Below are 19,389 nucleotides of genomic sequence, written 5' to 3'. Positions count from 1 at the left end.
AAACATTGTTCGTTTTACCACAAAATTACCATGAAATACTTAAAATTACTAACACTTTACTTACAGTATAATTATTTGTTTACTGTAAAAACCTGACTTGTTACTCTTCCTTTAAGAATTTATAGAAAATGTAACTTCAAGCAAAACTGAAATACCATTTCCATTTTTATTCTCTAAGATTTCAATGACTGAAATCTGACCTCCCTGAATTCTTCACATTCATGGTGATCAACTTGGTTTTAGAGAGGGAACTGTAAGGGAATCCCAACCATTTCAAACAAAGAATCTAGAAAGGTCTCATGGTTATTCAGGGCATTAAAACATGAACACAAAAGAAACATTTTGTCTTTGCTTCTTGTGTGAAATGGCGATTTGTTTTTTTCCCTGTTAAAAGTTATCAGGATATGTTTGCACTAAATTAAAAAAAAATGAGAACAAGCTTTGTTAACTTTGATACATTTTTTTAATGATTAAAATGACAAAACTTTAAACTGAAAACAACACAAATGTAACTTAAGGGTAAATATGACTCATTGCCTGAGCACTGAGTCGATACAGAAAGGTAAATCTCTTTATTCAGGACACATTGGCCTCCTGGTTGATGAGAGGGTTGAGGTCCAGCTTCGTCTTCTCCAGAGCTGCAGTCTTGGCCCTCCGTGACGGACGCACCATGGAGGCCGACTCTGGGACATTTTCTCCATCGCTGTAGCCAAAGAGAGATGATGAGACGAGAAAATGAATAAATGCACTTGTGATAAATATGTTACTGAATGGGTCTGTTTTCTATTTTGCTAAAATGAGCAAACTCGCCTCTCCTCTGACGACTCTGCCCTCCTGCTCGGCTTTCTGCCACCTTTGGCTGTGCACGCTTTCCTCTGACCTGTGAAAACAAAGACTCGGGTTACCTCCCAGTGCTGAGTCAACTTCTTGCCTCGGGCAGGAGAGGAGGAGCTCTAAAAATATAGTGGCACTGAATGACTGCGGTTTTAGACGAGCATAAAAAACCCTGCATTACCTCTTTTGGGTCTCTTGGCAGATTTTGATGGATCATCTGTCGCAGCCTCTGTGGAAACAGCAAACAGAGAACTCACTTTTCTGCATTTCCGCCCTCAGCCTGCTGCATTTTTATCTAAACAAATACCGAACGGGACGGAGCGAGGCATTTTTAATCTACTTAGCAACATGCTGGTAAAGACATGTAATCCTTTTGCACTAGCACTTGTCACAAATGAGGATTTTAAATCTATTTAGACACACACTCAGGAGGTAACATAAGTTGGAGATGCTCCATGGGATATCAGGTGGCCATTCCTATTTAAAGTCTGTGTTTGCATACATACCATCTGCATTGACATCCAGGGGTTGTAACGCAGTGGTGCTGAGGAGCTCAGCCTGTTCTTTTGAGTCCGCCAGCTGATAAATCATCTTCTCCAGAGCACGGAGACAGACACGATCCTTCACCACCTGATGGAAAGGAGGAGGGAAAGGGGTGAACTTAAACAATGGGCCTTTTAACAGACAGATATGCAGGTGCAGGTCTGTGCTCCACACTACATGAGCTCGGTTTGATGGACTTCTGTGAAGGTTTTTCCATAAATCCTGATGATTTCTGTCTTTTGACATTCACACATGCGACACTTTCACCACTAGGGGGGAAGCATGCTAAGATGTTTTTGGACTTATAGTGCCATTTTCCTCCCGTCCTTTTAACTATTCCTCAAGAAACTTTACAACGGTGTCCTGGCAAAAGGTTAAACTGACTCAATCCACCATCTTGTGGTACAAGCTGGTATTACATTATAATACAACCCGGTTTAGCTGATCTTCTTCAACTCCACAGAAAACACATTTTGGTCATAAAGTCGGAGCTGCTGTTTTCTGCACATTATTCTAATGAGAGGTGTAGTTAATTCTGGAAAGTTTTCAACTGTTTTTAAAAGCAACATGGACCTGTGATGTCGTTCATGTGTCCCGTTACAGTGGCTAACGCTATGTTCACGATCAAAAGCATCAAAGGCGTCACACTGCTTTAAATTCTTCATTTGAGACAGTGGTGCTCACAGTCTCACTCTAAATGTGAGCACAACTGCTCCACCCACTTGCTGTTTAAATGTTCTGTTTGCAAGGAACAACAAATCAGCAGAAGTTGGCTTAAAGGAAGAGGAGCTAAAAGAGCTTATTTCAGATAAAGGATGAACTGAGTGGCTGCACAAAGTCTTAGTATAAGTTAAATAAGGATTATTTTAAACTGTGAATCAGTCCCAGGATATAAAATATGGAGCTTGAAATAAACAGAACACGTTCCATACTTTTAGTTTTTTTTTGGTTGCAAACAAACAAAAAAACAACAACAAAAAACTGCTTTTTTAAAATTGTGATTTCCACAACTTTAGCTGTAATTTGTGATTAGTTCTCACTTGTGTTTGCGTCTTCTCTTTTTGGGTGGAGTAACTAACGAATTGTTGCCCCTGTTTAAAGTTAGCTCGGAAAAAGGTTTTGCGATCTCTCTCAGACCAAGCAGCTCCTGAGCATCTATAGGTCCCTCCTTTTTTGTGTTCTTTTTCCTTTTCTTTGTGAGGTTTTAGCAGTCTGCTGTTTTTTGGCAGTACCTTAGTTTAGTTTTTTATTTATACAACCTCATTAGTTAAGGGTTGTCCTCCATCCCATTGTGTGGCTCCCTCAGTCTCCTTCCACCTTTTGTTTCTTTTGCACGGGCCTCCAGGCCTTCATTTCATTTCTTGTTGATATGGTGAGCTTGTTGCCAATATCACGTGGACTACGTTACAGAGTGGTGCGATAGCAGTAGACTCACCTGTACAAGCTGCTGCAGCAGCGTCTGCATGTCCTCCCTGACGGTCACGTCTCTGCTGAGCTCCAGGTTGCTCAGAGTCTTTGCATAGAGGCGCACCTCGGGGGCTGTGGGGTCCTTCAGCATCTCGCCACAGATACGCACAGCCATGTAGTCATGGACACACACCTCCTGAGAGATACACAAGTATACAAACACAATTATTCAGAGATTAACTCTGTTTTAGAATTGTTGTTATTACCAACTTAAACCTTTTACAATACTTTAGAACTAAATTAAAATCTGCTCGCGCTTACTTGACCTGCAGTAATCATGTGAAACATTTTGCAGACTATTAGCTGGTATTTCAGGGAAGACGTATAACGAAACGCTCAGTGAGGTAATAAAAACATCCTTGGTGTTTTCCTTGAACAGAGCCACAAACCCAACAGTAAATCCACACTCCTAATATAATAATATTATAAATGGCTTTTTGGAATTCGGGTTTAATTCAAAATCTTCCTGAGAGTTCTTATCAGTCTTCGATGTTTCTCACCTCAGTGTTAGTTGAAGGTTTAATGAGCGCTCCCGGGCGAGTTAGCTCAACAAAAAGCTCGACTACATTGTTGATGTCCACCTCAGCGAGCGGAGACGTTGCCGGAGCATTCATCAGAGTCCGAACGGTCGGTAGGAAACTCTCCTCCACGACTTCCTGGTGAGCCCTGACGCATAAAAACACCATTTTGATGTCACATGATCAGCTGGGGGAGTTTCCATGTTAAATAAAAGTGACCACATCACTCAACATTCACATTAGTGACCTGCTCTCGCGGGCGTAGAGCTGGAAGAACACGCCGAGGCAGTGTCGCAGGCGTATGTCATCCTCTGTGACGGGATTGTACCACAACAGCACCAGACGGGACAGCATCTTGGCGCTGGAGATGCGGCCCGTGTACATGAGTTTGGCCAGGCCCTCCGCTGTCTCTGTCCGCAGGTCGGACACCTGAAGGATGTTTCCCGCTCATGTATCAGACATCTATAAACACCCACATGCATGCTGTAGTTTCTGGAGTAAAATATCTCAGGCTCACCTCACTGTCCAGGAACTCTGACAGCATCACAAGGATACTCTGTGCCGTGTCCTCTGGTACGTCCGCCTTCTCCTCGGTTGCCACCGCCGTGTCATCATCCTGGTTCTCTGGTGAGGATTGGGAGGGTGGCGCCGGCTCAGTGGCAGCTGTTTCAGAAAGAAGCTGGAAGCCAAACAGCAGCAGCAGGTCGATGATGTCCCGCAGAGCACTGATACGGATCTTTACCTCATCCAGCTGAGCTATCTGGAAACACGCAGACACACACAGAGCACTTTGAATCAAGAAAGCCTGTAAGTCATGTGTGTTTTTTGTCAGTGAACAAAAATTACTAGAATTACCCCCCGACTCCCCTCCAGCCTGCATAATGTTGTTTATTTTGCAATTAGCTACAGTTACAAAATAACTGAGGATTAGTTTGAGCACAGCTCATAAGCTAAAGGCGTCATGTTTAGTTTATTACATTTTTTTAAGTGATTGATTAGCAATTATTTTATTTGCATAAAGACTGGCAGTAACTGAATTATTAATACCATTAACCTCTTAGGACCTGGCGTTCACATATGTGGACATAATTTGGGTTGACAGACCAAAATACTACATTTTGCTCTACAGGGACTCGACATCCACTTACGAGGACATTACACTGCCACTGTTCTATCGAAATTAAATACGAATGTCCTCTTATGTGGATCTCATTTTTCTCAGAAACAAAAATCAGGGGGAAAAAAAAAATATATAAAAAAAAAAAAATCAGGTAATTCTTTGTTTTTACATTCATCAGGTCCCAATGAGCCCAAATAGCAAAGAGAAATGCATGCCATGAAAGAGTTTGAGTCTTAGGCGGTTAATAATCATTTAATCCGATTAGAAGGAAAACAGCAATTTAAGTGTGGAAATTATTTTAAGGCTTAACTTTCTGTTCATCGTGTAGCATCCTTACACATGTAAACAAACTGTTTCAGGTATCTGAAACACATCTGTAAGAAGTTACCTGTAGCAGCAGGACCATGTGGGTTTTGGCTAGCTCCTTGCTGTGCAGAGCACATGTTCCTAAACACACCACAGCCATGTTGCGGACAGCAGGGTGAGCGCTTGCTATGCTGGGCAGGATCTGAGATGCAGGAAAAACAGTGAAATCAATCAATCAATAATGTTAACACTTAACCATTGTTAATAAACTGTGCATCGTTAGTAACAGATAACAGATGTTAGTATTTATTATTATTTATTTCTATACGTTTTGTAATAAAGGCTTATTACTGATGAATGGGTGTGAAATACTGATCAGTCATCAGGATTCACACACAATATTCTGCACAAGCTCTCAGACTACCTGACTTGTCAGCACTCGTGTGTCATGCACTACATGTACGATGTTTCGCTCCACACCTTAAACTTCGGACAGTTCTTGTCCAACTGATTCACGGACGGTACCAGCAGGGGCTGGTTTTATCGACTGAACCACCAACAGCTCAGCATCACTAACAAAGAAAGCTGCGGTGGAATTTAAGGGAAACAAGTGAGTGAAACAGCATGAGCTGAATCAAACCACTTTAACCTCTGTTAACCCTTTTTAGAACAAATACTGCAGATGTGCCTCATCATGTCATGCATAGTACAGTGTACATTTATACGTGATATGAAAATATTGTCACTACTATGGGCATGTCTGAGAGCGCGAGCCAGCGTGTCAGTACCTAAAAAGTCTGTGTTTTATGAAATTTTAAAAGCTGAGAAATGGTACGTGACACACCTCTGAGAATATAACAGATAGGGTCTATGAGAAAAACAAGCATTTGTAAAACAGAAGAAATAACACATGAATTCATTTGGTCACAAACTTCCATCTGCCCCCAGCATCGAATACAGAATTATTTATTTGTTGTTCGGTGACAGATCACCGTTTCTTTCTTCTTTTTCTTCTTTTTTTGTGTGTAAACGACTTGATATGTAAATCTTCAGCTTTTAGACTTTGTGGTCTTGAGTTTTATCAGCAGCAAAAACAGTCTGTTATTTTTTATGTGAAATCCCCTGATACTTTTGATGTGATAAATACTAAGAAAGATGAAAATGTTTGGCCAGTCTATATGCACGGATCAGGCATAATGTAATGCTGTGCTGGTCCCCCTGTTGCTGCCCAAACAGCAATAACCTGCGATGTTCAGTGTATTCAGACATCATCAGAACAAGCATTAACCTTTTCAGCAATTTGAGCTAGAGTAGCTTGTCTGTTAGATCAGCCTTCACTCCCGACATGCATCAGTGAGCCTTGACCCTGTTGCTCGTTCACCACTTGACCACTGCAGACCAGGAACACCCCCACAAGAGCTGCAGTTTTGGAGATACTCTGCCCCAGTGGTCTGGCCATCAAAATTTGGCCTTCGCCAGACTCACTCAAATCCTTACACTTGCCCATTTTTCCTGCTTGTAAAACATCAACTTTGAGGACAAAATGTTCACTCACTCCCTAATATATCCCACAGACTAACAGGTGCCGTGATGAAGAGATAATCAGTGCTACTCGCTTCAGCCATCAGTGGTCATATTGTTACGCCTGATCTGTGGATTTAGCTTCCCTTGTTTGGAGAGATATCAAATCTTTTTCTGATCACTTGCAGTTCTGAAATGTCTTCAGGTAGTTTTGTACAAACAGGATGTTTAAGTTCTCCTCAAAGAGGGCATTTGATGATACGTCGGGTAATCCATTCTTCTTCTATCTGTGGAGTGTATCCTGTGCCACATATCATCTGTGATAGCTGATGTTTGTTTTGCCTTCCTGCCCGCCAGTCATGAAGTTCTTTATTCCACCCTAACTTATCTTGGTCTCCCTTGGTCTCTTTTTCTGGCGCCCACAGTTCCCCTTAATTGCTTTTTCTGCATCACATTTTTAACGGTTGAAATTTCAATCTGGAACTACTGTGGTATCTCTTCATAGCCCGCCTCTCCTTTGCAGCTATCAGTTTGCTTCAGTTAGATGCTCATTCAGACGATTTATACTTGGGTGGGTGTTGAAACAAAGTTTGAAGACTCCGAGAATCTGTCAGCTCTGAATCATCATCGGCTGAGAAGTTTGGTTATGTGCATCGAAGTCTTTGGGAAAACCACCCTCTGGCTCCCTTCATCTGTGACCTCAAATTTTCATATACAGCTCATGCTCCTGTCCTAAAGAAGGGATATTTTTAAATGCTTGTTTTCTACAGGGTGGCGTTGGCTCAACACTAGCATTAAAGAAACTAACAAAAGTTTCTGAAAAACCAGATGTACAAACTCAGATCTGAAAAGGCGATGCTGCTGCCTTTACTATAGATCTGCATCTTTAGCTACGACACAAACTCAAGTGTTTGTTTTGTTTTTACCAGTGAAGACATTAAGGCGCTTATGGTTGGACCAATCCGGGTCTTGATGTTCATCTGCTTCAGCAGCTCAGCACACATCGTTAGACACCTCAAAAGAGTATCTGGATCATTCTGCAAAGCAAACAAACACATACCATACTCACCATTTCATTTTATTAAAATGCATTCTTTATTTTCTGTCATATGGATGCTGATGGCTCATACGGTGATGGATGCTCATATGAACAAGGTTTCAAATAATGAGATCAGTCAGCAAAACGCTCAGGCTTCTCTAAACCAGGTCTGTCATAGTAATTTCAGTTCATGGGTCACATACAGACAGATCTGATCTCAAGTGGGATGCACTAGTAAAACTATTGCATCACACCCCATGATGTATAAAAACGGGGGCAAATTCAATGAAAAGCCGAAATCTCCACATGTGAAGTCTGTATGACAGTTTATAAAAAAAATCATGGAGGACAAAAGTTGTCTTTATGACTCAGCTTGTTGGGATCTAAAAATACTGAAATACTGGAATTATAAACTTTGTAACTAGTGCTGTCAGCTTTAATCTCATTAAAATGACGTTAACGCTGCAAATCTCCGTTAGCGAGGATCGCCCCGTGCACAGGGCTGTGCGGTGTCAACGCCTTAGCGCAGTTAGCTCGTTAACACGTTAGCACCATGCAGCCCCACACACGGGGCAATCGGCGCTAAATAGCTAACGGAGATTTACCAAGTTAATGCGGTTATGGCGTTAACGTCATTTTAATGAGATTCACGCTGACAGCACTATTTGTAACATCATCTAGTGAGATGAACCAGACCCTTTGAGATCTAATCTGCTGATCATATCGGTTTAACATCCCAGCTCTAAATGCAGACTTAGCAGCATTTTTTTCTACCCCTGAATTTGTATGTCAGTGATTTGGGGTAGCCATCATGCAGCTCTGGCCCTGAGCTCACCAACTCCACCCCATGGAAACTTGGCACCAATATGTAGAAATATCTGGTTATTATCGCAAATCATGACTCAAAAATTCAGGCCATTTTTTCCATTTTGAGTTATTTTCTCAGAAGTTTGAGTGATTATGACAAAATATTGAGATAATATCCAGAAACTTTTACTTATGGTTGGCATTTTTCCCTCAGTGGCAGAAACAAGCCCCCATACCTCCTGTCTGCTTGGGAAAGCTTCGGCTTACAAGGGGTAACAAATCAGAGCTGTCATAAACAGGGGGTTGCCTTAAAAGGAGAGGCACTAAAATGGCTTTTTTCAGACTGTGAATGCCCCAAGGGTCCAAGAATGAAGCTAGAGCTGAGCAAAAACTGTACATTTAAATGCAGAGGTGATGTTTCTGTGTAGTTATATACCTTCTCTGTGCGGACCTCCTTGTCAGCCACCTGGTTGCTTTCTGCAATTTCCTGGAGGATCTGGTTCCTGCGATTTTCCAGATCTGTGATGGTGTCCTTCAGCTCTGCCGCCCGGCTGAACTCCTGGGCGGAGATGCAGTCCTCCAGAGTTTGTTTAGCCTCTAAGATACGCACCTTCACTTCTGCAAGCTGGGAGCGAGGAGAGGGAGGGGAAGGGAAAAAAACAAAAAAAACAAAAAACAGGTCAGACAATAAAAATAAGAAGGGAGGGTCATTCTTCAGCTGAAGCACGCTCAAGAGAGGACTGTTGAGATGGAAAACTGCACCTCCGCAAACAGGAAAAACAACAGCTGATGCTCTGGGAGAGGTTACAACCCTCTGGAGCCTTCTTTGCCTTTACTCAGTGAAGAACAAAAAGATGGGAGAGACCAGGTGCACAGAGCGGACAGAGTTAGTGAACACCTGGGCTAGGATGAACTTTCTCAACAGCCATTTTGCCTCCAACAGATTTCAGTATTTAGTGAGGAAACTAAGGTGTAGGAAACAGATTAACAGTCACAACTGAGAGTCATTCCCTCCATGTGCATGGAGCTTAAGCAAAGGGAATGAAGCAAAGAAGGGAGAGCTAATGAACCAGGATTTACCAGGCAAAGATACGTTTAGCGTACATGACGTTCACCATCCACCCCGCTAGTTTAAATGAGCTAGGCCTTAAATATAAACCATCTGCCAGCTGGATGTAGAGCAGGACAAAGAAACAGAAAGGGAAGGAATATAAATGGAGCAGAGAGCAAAGAAAAAGGCAAAAATCCAACTGATTCAGAAATTATTAGACAGTAATCTGGTAGTCAGTCTACATGGTATCCTTTAATAGAAAGGGATTTTTTTTGTCACCTTCTGAATTTTAACTTCTATAAAGTAGAATTGTGCAAAGATGCTGTTTACCTCTTCTATTCAGTCACAGTGAGACAACTGGACGGGTTTACAGAATCAAATTGCTTCTGGGCGTTTTCATTTGGCAGAGTGTCACCCACCTGGACCTGCCGGCGGCGGCTCTCGTTCTCATCCACTGGCTGACTGGCCTCTGTGATGGGCTCCCTCACATCGGAGATGATTTCTGCCACCTGTGCGACACAAAGCCAACTCATTTAAACATCAATCTGAGGGTCAATGATGCCACAGCTGAGAGGAAACCTGTTATATTTTCTGACACGTCCAACAAAAAGACCCCGGTGCGTGTCCATCTGGAACCACTGATAAATAATTACAGCCTTTATCATTTCATTTCTGACTAATTGGTCTGTCAGCTGGATTCATAAAGGGCAGTGACATTTATATTTCCCCTCCTGTGCAAAACACAATAACACGACAACTGACTATACAGTGAAGTTCATGTTTAAGCTTAACTTACAGTTTGGATGCGTCTGTGGTCATCGGGGATGAGGTTGAGGAGCTTCTCAGTGAGGAGGAAGACCAGAGAGGAGGGAGTCTGAGGAAGAGCCAACATGTCCTGCAGGACGGCCAGCACACGCTTCCTACGAACACCCACAGCTCAGCATAAACAAACCCCCTCATCAGGCTGGTTAACCGTTAAATGAATAAACAGACTTCAAAAAACTAACATTATGGATCTCCTACCAAATTAATTAAAGTCTTATATATAAACAAGAGTCGCAAGCCTGAAAACTACTAACATTCACAGACACACTCACACCGTTCACACGGAATGGATTAGTCGAAGATAAAGCCAGTGACCTTCAAATTATTAGATGACCCGCTCTACACCCCAAGCCTCAAGCTGCCACTACGAACCAGAGTCTGGTTCCAAACCCAGACTGACTCCACAGATTTATTACTTCCGAGTTGGATGAAACCCAAAAGTAAAATTTCATGCAAATCTGACCAGAACCTCCTGAGCTATCCAGATAAACAGACAGGCAAACAAATCAAAACAATATTTAATTTAATATTTAACCAACCAGTCAGCTCACCGTCTAACCTGTCACATCAACTTATCTGGGTCTGAAATTTTTTTAATTAATTTATCAATTAGTTGACTGTCAGAAAATAATCTTCACTGGCAGTCATTTCTCAAACAAAGAAAAGACAATACTTTCTTGTATGAGTTTTGACAATATGAAGATCTCATACACTTGTTTCTTATTTCTGGCCTGCTGTTTGGGTAGGAAACATCAGAAGGGGGCTCTAAAAGACTTTTTTTATACCATTTTGGGCTATATTTGTTAGGACATACTGATTAATGAAATAGCAGACTGTTTGCATCACCCTCCAAAAACATCCTTCCTCTTTCCCAGCTGATTTCCACATGCATTTTAAGGTGTTTTGCATCCAATTCCTATTCCTCAACCGTGTTCTCATCTTACCTGCCACCCTCCTCGTTGGTGTCCAGACAACCGATGAGATGGATGAGCTGGTGCGAGATGAACTCTTTGGTCATGACGAGCTCCACTTGGTTAAAGTCGGCCCTCTGCTCCTCGGACAGCACAGGCACAGCCTTCAGATATCTACAACAGTCAGAGTCAGACAACAGCAGCTCTCAGAGCCCATTCATTTAGAATAATTCAGCTACTCTGACAGCATAAACAAAATTAAGGCTTTTCCCAAATGTCACACAGCCGAGTCAGTTATCAGTCAGCGATGGAGTGATTTTTAACCAACCAGCTACTTGTCACCTCTCTCAAATTAATAAACCCATTTTACGAGGAGACAAATGTTAGATTTGCCAATTAGCTAAATCAAATTCATTTGCAGAGCATATCACACGTCAGTATTTCACACACTCACACACACAAGCACTAGACTGGTGATAAAACAGCTCTGTCAGTGCACAGCAAGGGTAGCAGATGAGCTGTCAGTCGGCTTGAGTATGGCAAAAATCAGCTATGATCACTTGGATCACTACTGAGATCATGATTACCCACAGACTTTGGAAAAAAAAAATAGGGCCAATTTAAAAGCTTTCCTTTATAAAGTGGATTTCTTTGTACTATGGAGATCACTCAAATAAAAAAAATAATAAAAAGCTTTGGCTTACACAGCTTGGCAGAGAGTTAGGGGCATAAAGCACCACAATACCAATTTAGGCAACAAAACAAAACAACAACATCGTTACGAAAATAAATGCGGTGCAATAACTGTCTTGTTTTCATATTTGCTGAAAACCAAAATTGTTACTAAAAAAGATAAAAGTCTAAAGGATTACAAAAAGAAACCTGCTGCTGCAAGTGAAATAACTTATCTGTATAATTAACTTGTTAATAAACAAAGGACACAGAAAACATCAATTTAACAAGGACTGCGAAGGATAATGGTACCCATCAAAAACAAATGACATTATTTAAAAAAATAAACATGAAGGTGGATATGTCGTGCTTTTCTTTATTGTTCCACTGGTGCATGTTCAAATTAAACATGGCAAAAGTTTCAACTAATGGGTTCAGTGTGAGTGTTTTTAAGTCCATGCAAGCTCAGGCTTCAGGCTGCTCTAAACACGAGCTCCAAATATCGATCCGATATTTGGTCGGATGTCGGTGACAACGTGATGATCCGTGGAGAGTGGGAGAGCTAATGGCAACGCAACAACGGCATGGAGGTGTTTCACTCAAGCTTTTATTTGTGATTTGTTTAATTTAATTTAACTGCAAATTGTGGACATTTCAGTCCTAATGAACTCTTTCTCACAACTGGAAAAAGTTGGATTGGTACATACCTGGATTGGATTGTACTTGACCTGCTGCACACTAAAGGCGTGTTAAGTTGATTACTATTGTTTTTAAAGTATCACGTTTTACTCTTGTAAATGAAAACACACCCATTTTTATGTGCACTGACCATGAGCAAAGCAGTTTAACTTGTCTGGAAGTAAAACTATATTTTATAAATAGCAAGGTGAAGTTTAACAAAAAGCAGTCAGTTAGCCTCGCTGTTATATAAGCTTTGAGTTAGCCACACAGTTACATACAGAAGGAGCTCCTCTGAGAACACCGGACCTGCCTTCAGATACCTAGAGTCACAACACAATCTTTATGGCAACTGTTTGGTTTTTGTTTTTTGTTTTTTTCAAATAAAACATCACAAAGTAACTAAAAGCACATTAAGTGCCCAATAAAATATCCAATATGAAAAGCTATTTGGTTCAGAATTTACAGAGCACAGCAATAAGCAAGAAAACCCCAATTTATAATCCAATAACAGTGGCTCTTCTTACCCACAGAGGTAGTCGGCATATGTTGCTGCATCTGGCAAGACTTGCTCCAGCATTTCATCACCATCATCTCCTTTACTCCTGATGAACTCACACAGAGCTCTCCAGTAAAGCACATTTTCACAGGTCAGACTGTCCTTTGGGATCAGCCTCCTGTTAAAAACACACACATCATGATCTGTAACTTCAGACATTTTATTTATTATTTGTTAGACAGAAGGAGAAGTGAGAGTACCTGTTGTCGAGCTCTACTCGGTTCTGCAGCAGCTCTTCAGTCAGGATGTTTTTGAAGATCGCTTTCAGGGTCTCCAGAGCCGTTTCTGCACAGTTTTCCACATCCAGCCTATGGAGCAGTTCAATGATGTTCCCATCCAGCCGAAGCAGCCAGGCCGGTAACAAACGAGAACAAACCACCTCCCTTACCGCTTCTGAAAACCACACAGGCTATCAGACACATATACAGCAGAACCATTCCTGTCAATCAACAGATATTTCTGACACTTTTTCCTCTACATAAACAAAAATACTAGCGGTGCCCAGTGGTACCCATCAGCACACCAGTAGATACACCTATGGTATCAAGTTGAAACTCTTACGGCACTTTATTCTCAAGTTATCACATTTACAAGACTTTCAGAAAACTTGACCTCTGACCTTGAGGTCAAGATCACTGAGATTTAAACTCGTCAGAGATTTTTATTATCACTTATGTTATCAATTTCAAAATTCAAGGCGACTTCCTTCTCGAGTTATTGCCTTCACAAAATTTTCAGAAAGCCTGACCTCAAGGTCAAGGTCACAGATTCAAATCCTGAGATTGATACACTTCTGGTATCAGTTTGAAAGCGTTGCTTCGTTGTCGAGTTATCGAATTCACAAACTTGGATGTCAAAGTTCAATATCCAATCAGCCTTTTAAAGCCGAGGGGTAAAAAAGGGCTCAACTTCTCCAATGTGTTTTTCATTTTATATTTGGTAAAGAAATCTCTTTAACTTTTAGATCACTCATTATTCCAAAGAGCTTTTTGCTGTATAAACAAACATTTTTGACAATGAAGAAAAAAATAACTGGTGTATTACTAATTAAAAAGTTAGCAGCAGCTTTGATTGGGGTTTTGCGTTACTTTAAGTGCAAATTTTGAAGTTATAAATGCATCTGTATAAAAATAGTATTATTTAACCACAAAAATCAGTATTACCTGAGGTGTCATGGAGGCCCTGCTGCAGTAGGCTTACTCTCTGTGCAATGCTAAGAGCTTTAATGTGAACTTTGTCAGCCAGAACCTTAAACAGAAACACACATGGAAGTTTTAGTGCAAATCTCCGTAATCAACCAGCCCTTGCAGTGGATACATATTTTTACATTCATAGGTAGGGATGGGTACCGGTATCCGGTGCCATTATGGGACCGGTTCTGACATAAACGGTAGTAACCAGACCGAAAAGCAGCGCACATTTCGGTGCTTTATTTCGGTGCTTTTTTTTCCTGAGATGTCATACACTTTGGATTCTAGCCAATCATTTTACCTTTCCGAGGATAGTAGGCGGGCCCAGGTACGTACGTTCTTTTAGAGCAGAGCTACAGATTAAAAACGCCCAAGGCGAAGCGGTCAAAGTCTGGCTGTACTTCACAGCAAAAGATGCAAACTCAGCAGCCTGCAACAAGTGCTTTAAGCTGATACTGTGATACTGTCAAAGGAGGTAACACCTCAAATCTGATGAAACACCTGGCGACGTATAGCATTTTGTTAAAAGCCGAGAAATGCGCCATATTTGATTGCTTGCTGCGAGACCTCACACCGAGCACATTTACTGCGGGTGTGGTGCCTGTTATCGGACCCGGAGTTAGCAACATCCCCCAAAAACCCGAAGAGTAGAGTCCTGGCCCCTAGCCCTGTCAGTGTAGCAGAAATGATGACGGATGATGATGGCAGCAGCAGCCGTTCTCCTCTGTGTGAGTAGCTTAATCTTGTTCGTGTGTAATTTACGTTGAGTAGGCTAACCACATTATTACATTAATGCATGTAAGGTGAACTAGCAAACACCGTCGTAGTTACATGCGGCTCTCTTCTTGTTTGATGGCAGATACTCCATTCACCCTGGCCAAAAACGCTAAAATGACCAAAGAAAAAGTGGGAAACAGCTAAACATGAGAGGTTTTTGGACAAAGTTTGTGTTTTTTCCATTGTTTAAGCACTGCTTCCAGCCAAGAGTGATACCATATATGCCCTATAGATGCAGAAAAGGCTAACATTGTTATCTTTTTACAAAAAAAACAGCTGAACATGAGAGGTTTTTGGACCAATTTTGTGTTCTCCATTCTTTAAGCACCGGTTCGAGCACCGTTTAAGCACCGGCACCGTTTCAAAAGTACCGGTTTGGTACTGGTATCAGATAAAACCTAAACGATACCCATCCCTATTCATAGGTACCTGGTACGCCAGCTTGCGGACATTTTCTTTGATGTCTCGAGTGCGTTTGAGTACTTTGGGGAGGGTCCGAGGGGACATTGCAATACAGGACAGAACGGCACGTCGCACCTCGGCATTAGTATCGTTTTCCAGAATCAACATAAACGCTAGAGGAGAAAATAATTCTGCAGTTAGTGACAGTAACAAAGATACACAAATACAAAAACAAACAAATAAAAAAAATAAAAATAAAAAAAAACGTGACAATAATTACTTTCTAAGAAGTGAGATTCAAGAGAAGATTGAGAATTTAAGACCATGTAGAGGATTTTGGGGATTCAACACATAATTTTAGATAATAAGTCACAGATTTCAATATTTTAAAAAAAAAAGAACAAAACAAAACAAAAAACAAACCATTGATGGTTGGACAGTCTGGATCTGTTGGCTGCTGAAGGCGGGTCATGGCCAAAGCAGCCTGAATCCTCACATTGGGGAATTTGTCAGTGACACGGACCAGCATGGCTTGGTGGATGCGATCAAAGAGATCGTCGTCAATCTGTGCATTCTCAGCCATACTGCCCAGCAACTTGTTGATCAGCTGACACACTCTGAAACGTACTGCATGACTATTGGCTTTGTGGGACTGAGATAAAAAGGAAGGCACAAAACTCGGATTAGGAGGGAAAAGGCAGAGATACGAGAGTAATTGTGAACATAGATTGGATCAGGACAAGTGTATGAGGAAAAACAGATGTGAATACATAAGGAATAGAAAGAAGTCATATGGGAAACCACAAAATAAGATTGAGAGGCAGTATAGACAAGAATCACCTCAAAGCCTTTGTGTTCAAAAAGTCAGAGCAAAATCAGAAATGTACAAGTTTTAATTTTTGTGGTTAACAGACTTGTTTAAAAAAAGAAAAAAAAAGGAGAAATTTTTAACAAATCAAAATCAATAGGTCAAGAATTTGCTGGTCACTTCACTAACACCACCAAAAAACAGTGCTCACAGGCATAAACTAGCATTATAATGTTCATACCTCCAACAGAAAGTTGAAGATGAAACTCTGAAATGGATGATCGTCCTCAGCATCATCATCATCTTCTTCTTCTTCCTCCTCCTCCTCCTCTTGCTGCTGCTTCCCCTCGTTTGTTTTAGGCGGAGACTGGAAACTTGTAGCAAACCTCGCAACAAACTCAATGACGTTTTCAACTGCAGGTTCACGCTTGTAGACAATCATTGCATACTTCAGGTAGTGCGCAAACTCCTCGTGGAACAGTGATTTATCCTCAAGCTGAGGGACGAGACAGAGGAAAGAAGGGTCCTTGCTTATGAGATCAATAATAAGAACCTAGGTCATCTGAAAGACTTATTTAACAATCCAGACATCTCAGTTAATCTGAGATTAGTGTGCTTTCTGTCCGATAGTTTAATACAAACAGCCCCCAAGCACTTTAAACTTCCAGAAACTTAAGCAAGTCTCCTGTCTCCTGCCAGACAGGAGAAAAAGAGGAAGACCTCAAAGGAGATTCAAGCACGAAGTGCAAGAGGATATATAGAGAGTACCCGTAGATGTGACGAAGGAGAATGAAAACCTGTGTACAAGCTTTAATTTCACTTTACTGTATTTCTTCCATATCTAAGAAGACAGCGCATTTATACTTTCTCGTATAAACTGAGTTATTTTATCACATTAAAGATATGACAATGCACTCATTAATCCAGGATAATGTGAAAGACAAGTAGGAAGAGACTGATAAGAAAGCATCATCTCCTACCTTGTTGTAGCGGCTCTTGAGGCTCGCCACCAGCTTTGCCTTGTTATTGTGGCCCTTCTGAGCGCGCTGAAACGCCTCCTTGATGTCTATTTCGTTGTCCGCTGTCATCTTTCCTTCGCAGAAACCTAAACTAATACAGATAGTGATACCATGAGCCGAAGCAGGCTTACCTAGAGTAAACTCTGCTGTCAGAAATGTCTCTATTAGCTAGCAGTAAAGGAAGCAGCCTGATGGTCTCCGGTGTCTCATTAGCTTCCTAAACCCACCTCGAGAGAATTACCAGTGAAACAAGAGCAGAGAAAATAAACAACGCAACGTAATTAAGTCACGCACGACGAAGTCCCTAGAGAGGCGTTTTATAATTATCAGACATGAAAAGTAGTATTAAAGCCAAAAGCTTAACGCGTGAGCTTTAAAACGTACCTCTTAGTTTTCTTCTCAGTGAACAACCGCCTGTTTTTGAATTTTACTCTCGCGAGAACTGAGTTGTTTGCGTACGTATGTGCGTCACGTGTATGGTTTTTCCCTGTGTATGCCAATGACTGTAGTTTCTACAGTCACTGGTGTATGCCAAGCGGGTAAGCGATTCTGTGGAGGATATAGCTGACAAAAAAGGTTATTTATTTATTTATTTATTTTATCTGATAATCGAACAATGGATATTTGACCTCTTGTCACTGCCATATTAGAATAATTGTTTTAATGAGAAAACAACATTATAAAAGCTTCTCAAATTTTTAAATTAAAAAGAGCTTGTTTCTGCCACTAAAAATAATAATAATTAATAAATAAAAAATCTAAAAAATGCAGTCCGGCTTTCTAATTCAAAATTCTGAGTAAATAAATTTAAATTTTGAAATACTAGCCTAAAAGTTTGACTTATGGATGCCCGTATGTATCCCTAATATGTTAGTCAAATATCATTATCAGTTTGTTGAATTAAATCAACCCATTGGCAAATAAGATGGCAACTGAATGATGTTGGATGTCATATTAATGTTTTACTGGGGAAATATTCAAAGATAGTGTGATGAAGATATTTGGAGGTTTTATTCTATAGATCAAACCCACTGAGACAACACTGATGGCTTTTTTCACAGTTTTGAAATATTTAACAGATTTTGTAGATATGCAAAAATGTAATTTAAGGGTATTTTTGATTTCCTCTGCATTATGTTTATACTTCAAAATGGCAATATACCAATAATTATTAGTTGAGTTCTTGTGTTTGTTTGTTTTGTTAACCCTAACCCTTTTTTAAACTTTTATTTAGCTTGGTTTCCTGCAAGGAACTAACTGAGGTGACTAACAACTTTTATGAAAGCATCTCTTTTACTTTATAACAACCATATTAGTTCGACTGAAAACCTATTCTCTTTAAAACTATATAAATACATTAGGTAATCATATGGATGAATTTCTGTTGAACTACTTACTGATGTTTATAATTTAACTCATATGTATAATATATTTGTCATTAGTATCGTGCAGCCAGTGTCCAGGGCCACAGCTGCTGGACAGCTGTGGAGGGGACAGCTCACCCATAAGGAGGGCAAAAACGTGCTTCTACACAGACAGAGAGGGCTCCTTATTTTATGGCATCTATTTTTGGAAATTAATTTAATATAGATGGCACTCTGTCAGACTGTTTGCTTTAGACCTGTGTGCATGTAGGCCAGGGATTATCATGAAGGTGTATTATCATATTAAATATTTATACAATACAGGGACAAACTATCCCTGCATTAGACCACACAGCTACAGCATCAGAAGCCAGAGGGATGAAAAAAACCCCTGTGTACATCTGTAAATACTGCAAAGGTGACAAGAAATTGTTTGAGATTCAAACTCTGTATTAACTGCAAGGTAATAAACACATTTAGGCCTACATATTTAAAGGCTTGGTTACCTGCTCCTAGTTTCTCATGTTTGTTTGAGATTATGATGCATAATGTGAACCACCAAAGAATGTGGCCCAATAATCAGTTTGTTTCAACTAAACTAGGCTGTCATTAGATCAAAACTGGATTTATAAAGGTGGCACAGCAACACACTCTCCTGGGGCACATTTAGAAAAATGTTTAAGAGGAATGTTTCAGAAACAGAGAGATTTAGGCCCAAGATGGCGCGAGTCAAACTGTGTCCCAAAAAATGATCAGAAAAACGTAAGTGGCACAGAAGGTCTGGCCAAAGCAGGTATTATCCTACCAAACTGCTCTGTCATAAATGTTTGTATATGTCTGTGCTTGAATAACACTTGGATGTGAGAGGGTTGATGCAAACAGCCTAAACAGGGGGGATGTTATAATGGTTAAGTTGGCTTTATAAATGTCTGATATCATGTCCACTTTGTGCCATAATTCACCGGCACTGTGGAAATA

The 19,389-nt window shown here is 40.7% G+C and overlaps 1 protein-coding gene across 4 annotated transcripts; it reads right to left on the bottom strand.

The window, feature by feature from the left end:
- Positions 1 to 444: 444 nt before the first annotated feature.
- On the bottom strand, positions 445 to 17,537 carry ncapg (non-SMC condensin I complex, subunit G). 4 transcript variants are annotated; one of them, XM_025907738.1, is made up of 23 exons: positions 17,432 to 17,537; positions 17,009 to 17,138; positions 16,270 to 16,524; positions 15,644 to 15,872; positions 15,248 to 15,393; positions 14,015 to 14,099; positions 13,052 to 13,244; positions 12,820 to 12,969; positions 12,574 to 12,615; positions 10,976 to 11,116; positions 10,003 to 10,126; positions 9,626 to 9,715; positions 8,592 to 8,780; positions 7,236 to 7,346; positions 4,871 to 4,990; positions 3,880 to 4,122; positions 3,610 to 3,791; positions 3,345 to 3,510; positions 2,813 to 2,980; positions 1,341 to 1,464; positions 1,016 to 1,063; positions 811 to 880; positions 445 to 703 (listed from the first exon to the last, which is right to left on the bottom strand). In XM_025907738.1, the coding sequence occupies exons 2-23, from the start codon at positions 17,114 to 17,116 to the stop codon at positions 577 to 579; spliced, it is 3,111 nt and encodes a 1,036-aa protein (XP_025763523.1). In that variant the 5' UTR covers positions 17,117 to 17,138; positions 17,432 to 17,537; the 3' UTR covers positions 445 to 576. The 4 variants fall into 4 exon arrangements, with proteins under 4 accessions (XP_025763523.1, XP_025763524.1, XP_025763525.1 ...); XM_025907739.1 differs by having other exon boundaries at positions 17,009 to 17,133; positions 17,432 to 17,527; XM_025907740.1 differs by lacking the exon at positions 17,432 to 17,537 and adding an exon at positions 17,275 to 17,400 and having other exon boundaries at positions 17,009 to 17,133.
- Between the last annotated feature and the right edge of the window lie 1,852 nt (positions 17,538 to 19,389).

The sequence above is a fragment of the Oreochromis niloticus genome, linkage group LG6, assembly GCF_001858045.2.
Source record: "Oreochromis niloticus isolate F11D_XX linkage group LG6, O_niloticus_UMD_NMBU, whole genome shotgun sequence".
NCBI lineage: Eukaryota > Metazoa > Chordata > Actinopteri > Cichliformes > Cichlidae > Oreochromis > Oreochromis niloticus.
This window is presented reverse-complemented; position numbering and strand designations above follow the sequence as displayed.

What these genes read in the sequence shown, in the direction of transcription:
- ncapg (XM_025907738.1), bottom strand. Translation starts at nt 17,116, where the DNA reads ATGACAGCGGACAACGAAATAGACATCAAGGAGGCGTTTCAGCGCGCT. An exon ending in AGGAGGTCCGCACAGAGAAG is followed by an intron (nt 7,347 to 8,591) that starts GTATATAACTAC and finishes TTTGCTTTGCAG; the next exon opens with AATGATCCAGATACTCTTTT. An exon ending in GCAGAGTCGTCAGAGGAGAG is followed by an intron (nt 704 to 810) that starts GCGAGTTTGCTC and finishes CTTTGGCTACAG; the next exon opens with CGATGGAGAAAATGTCCCAG.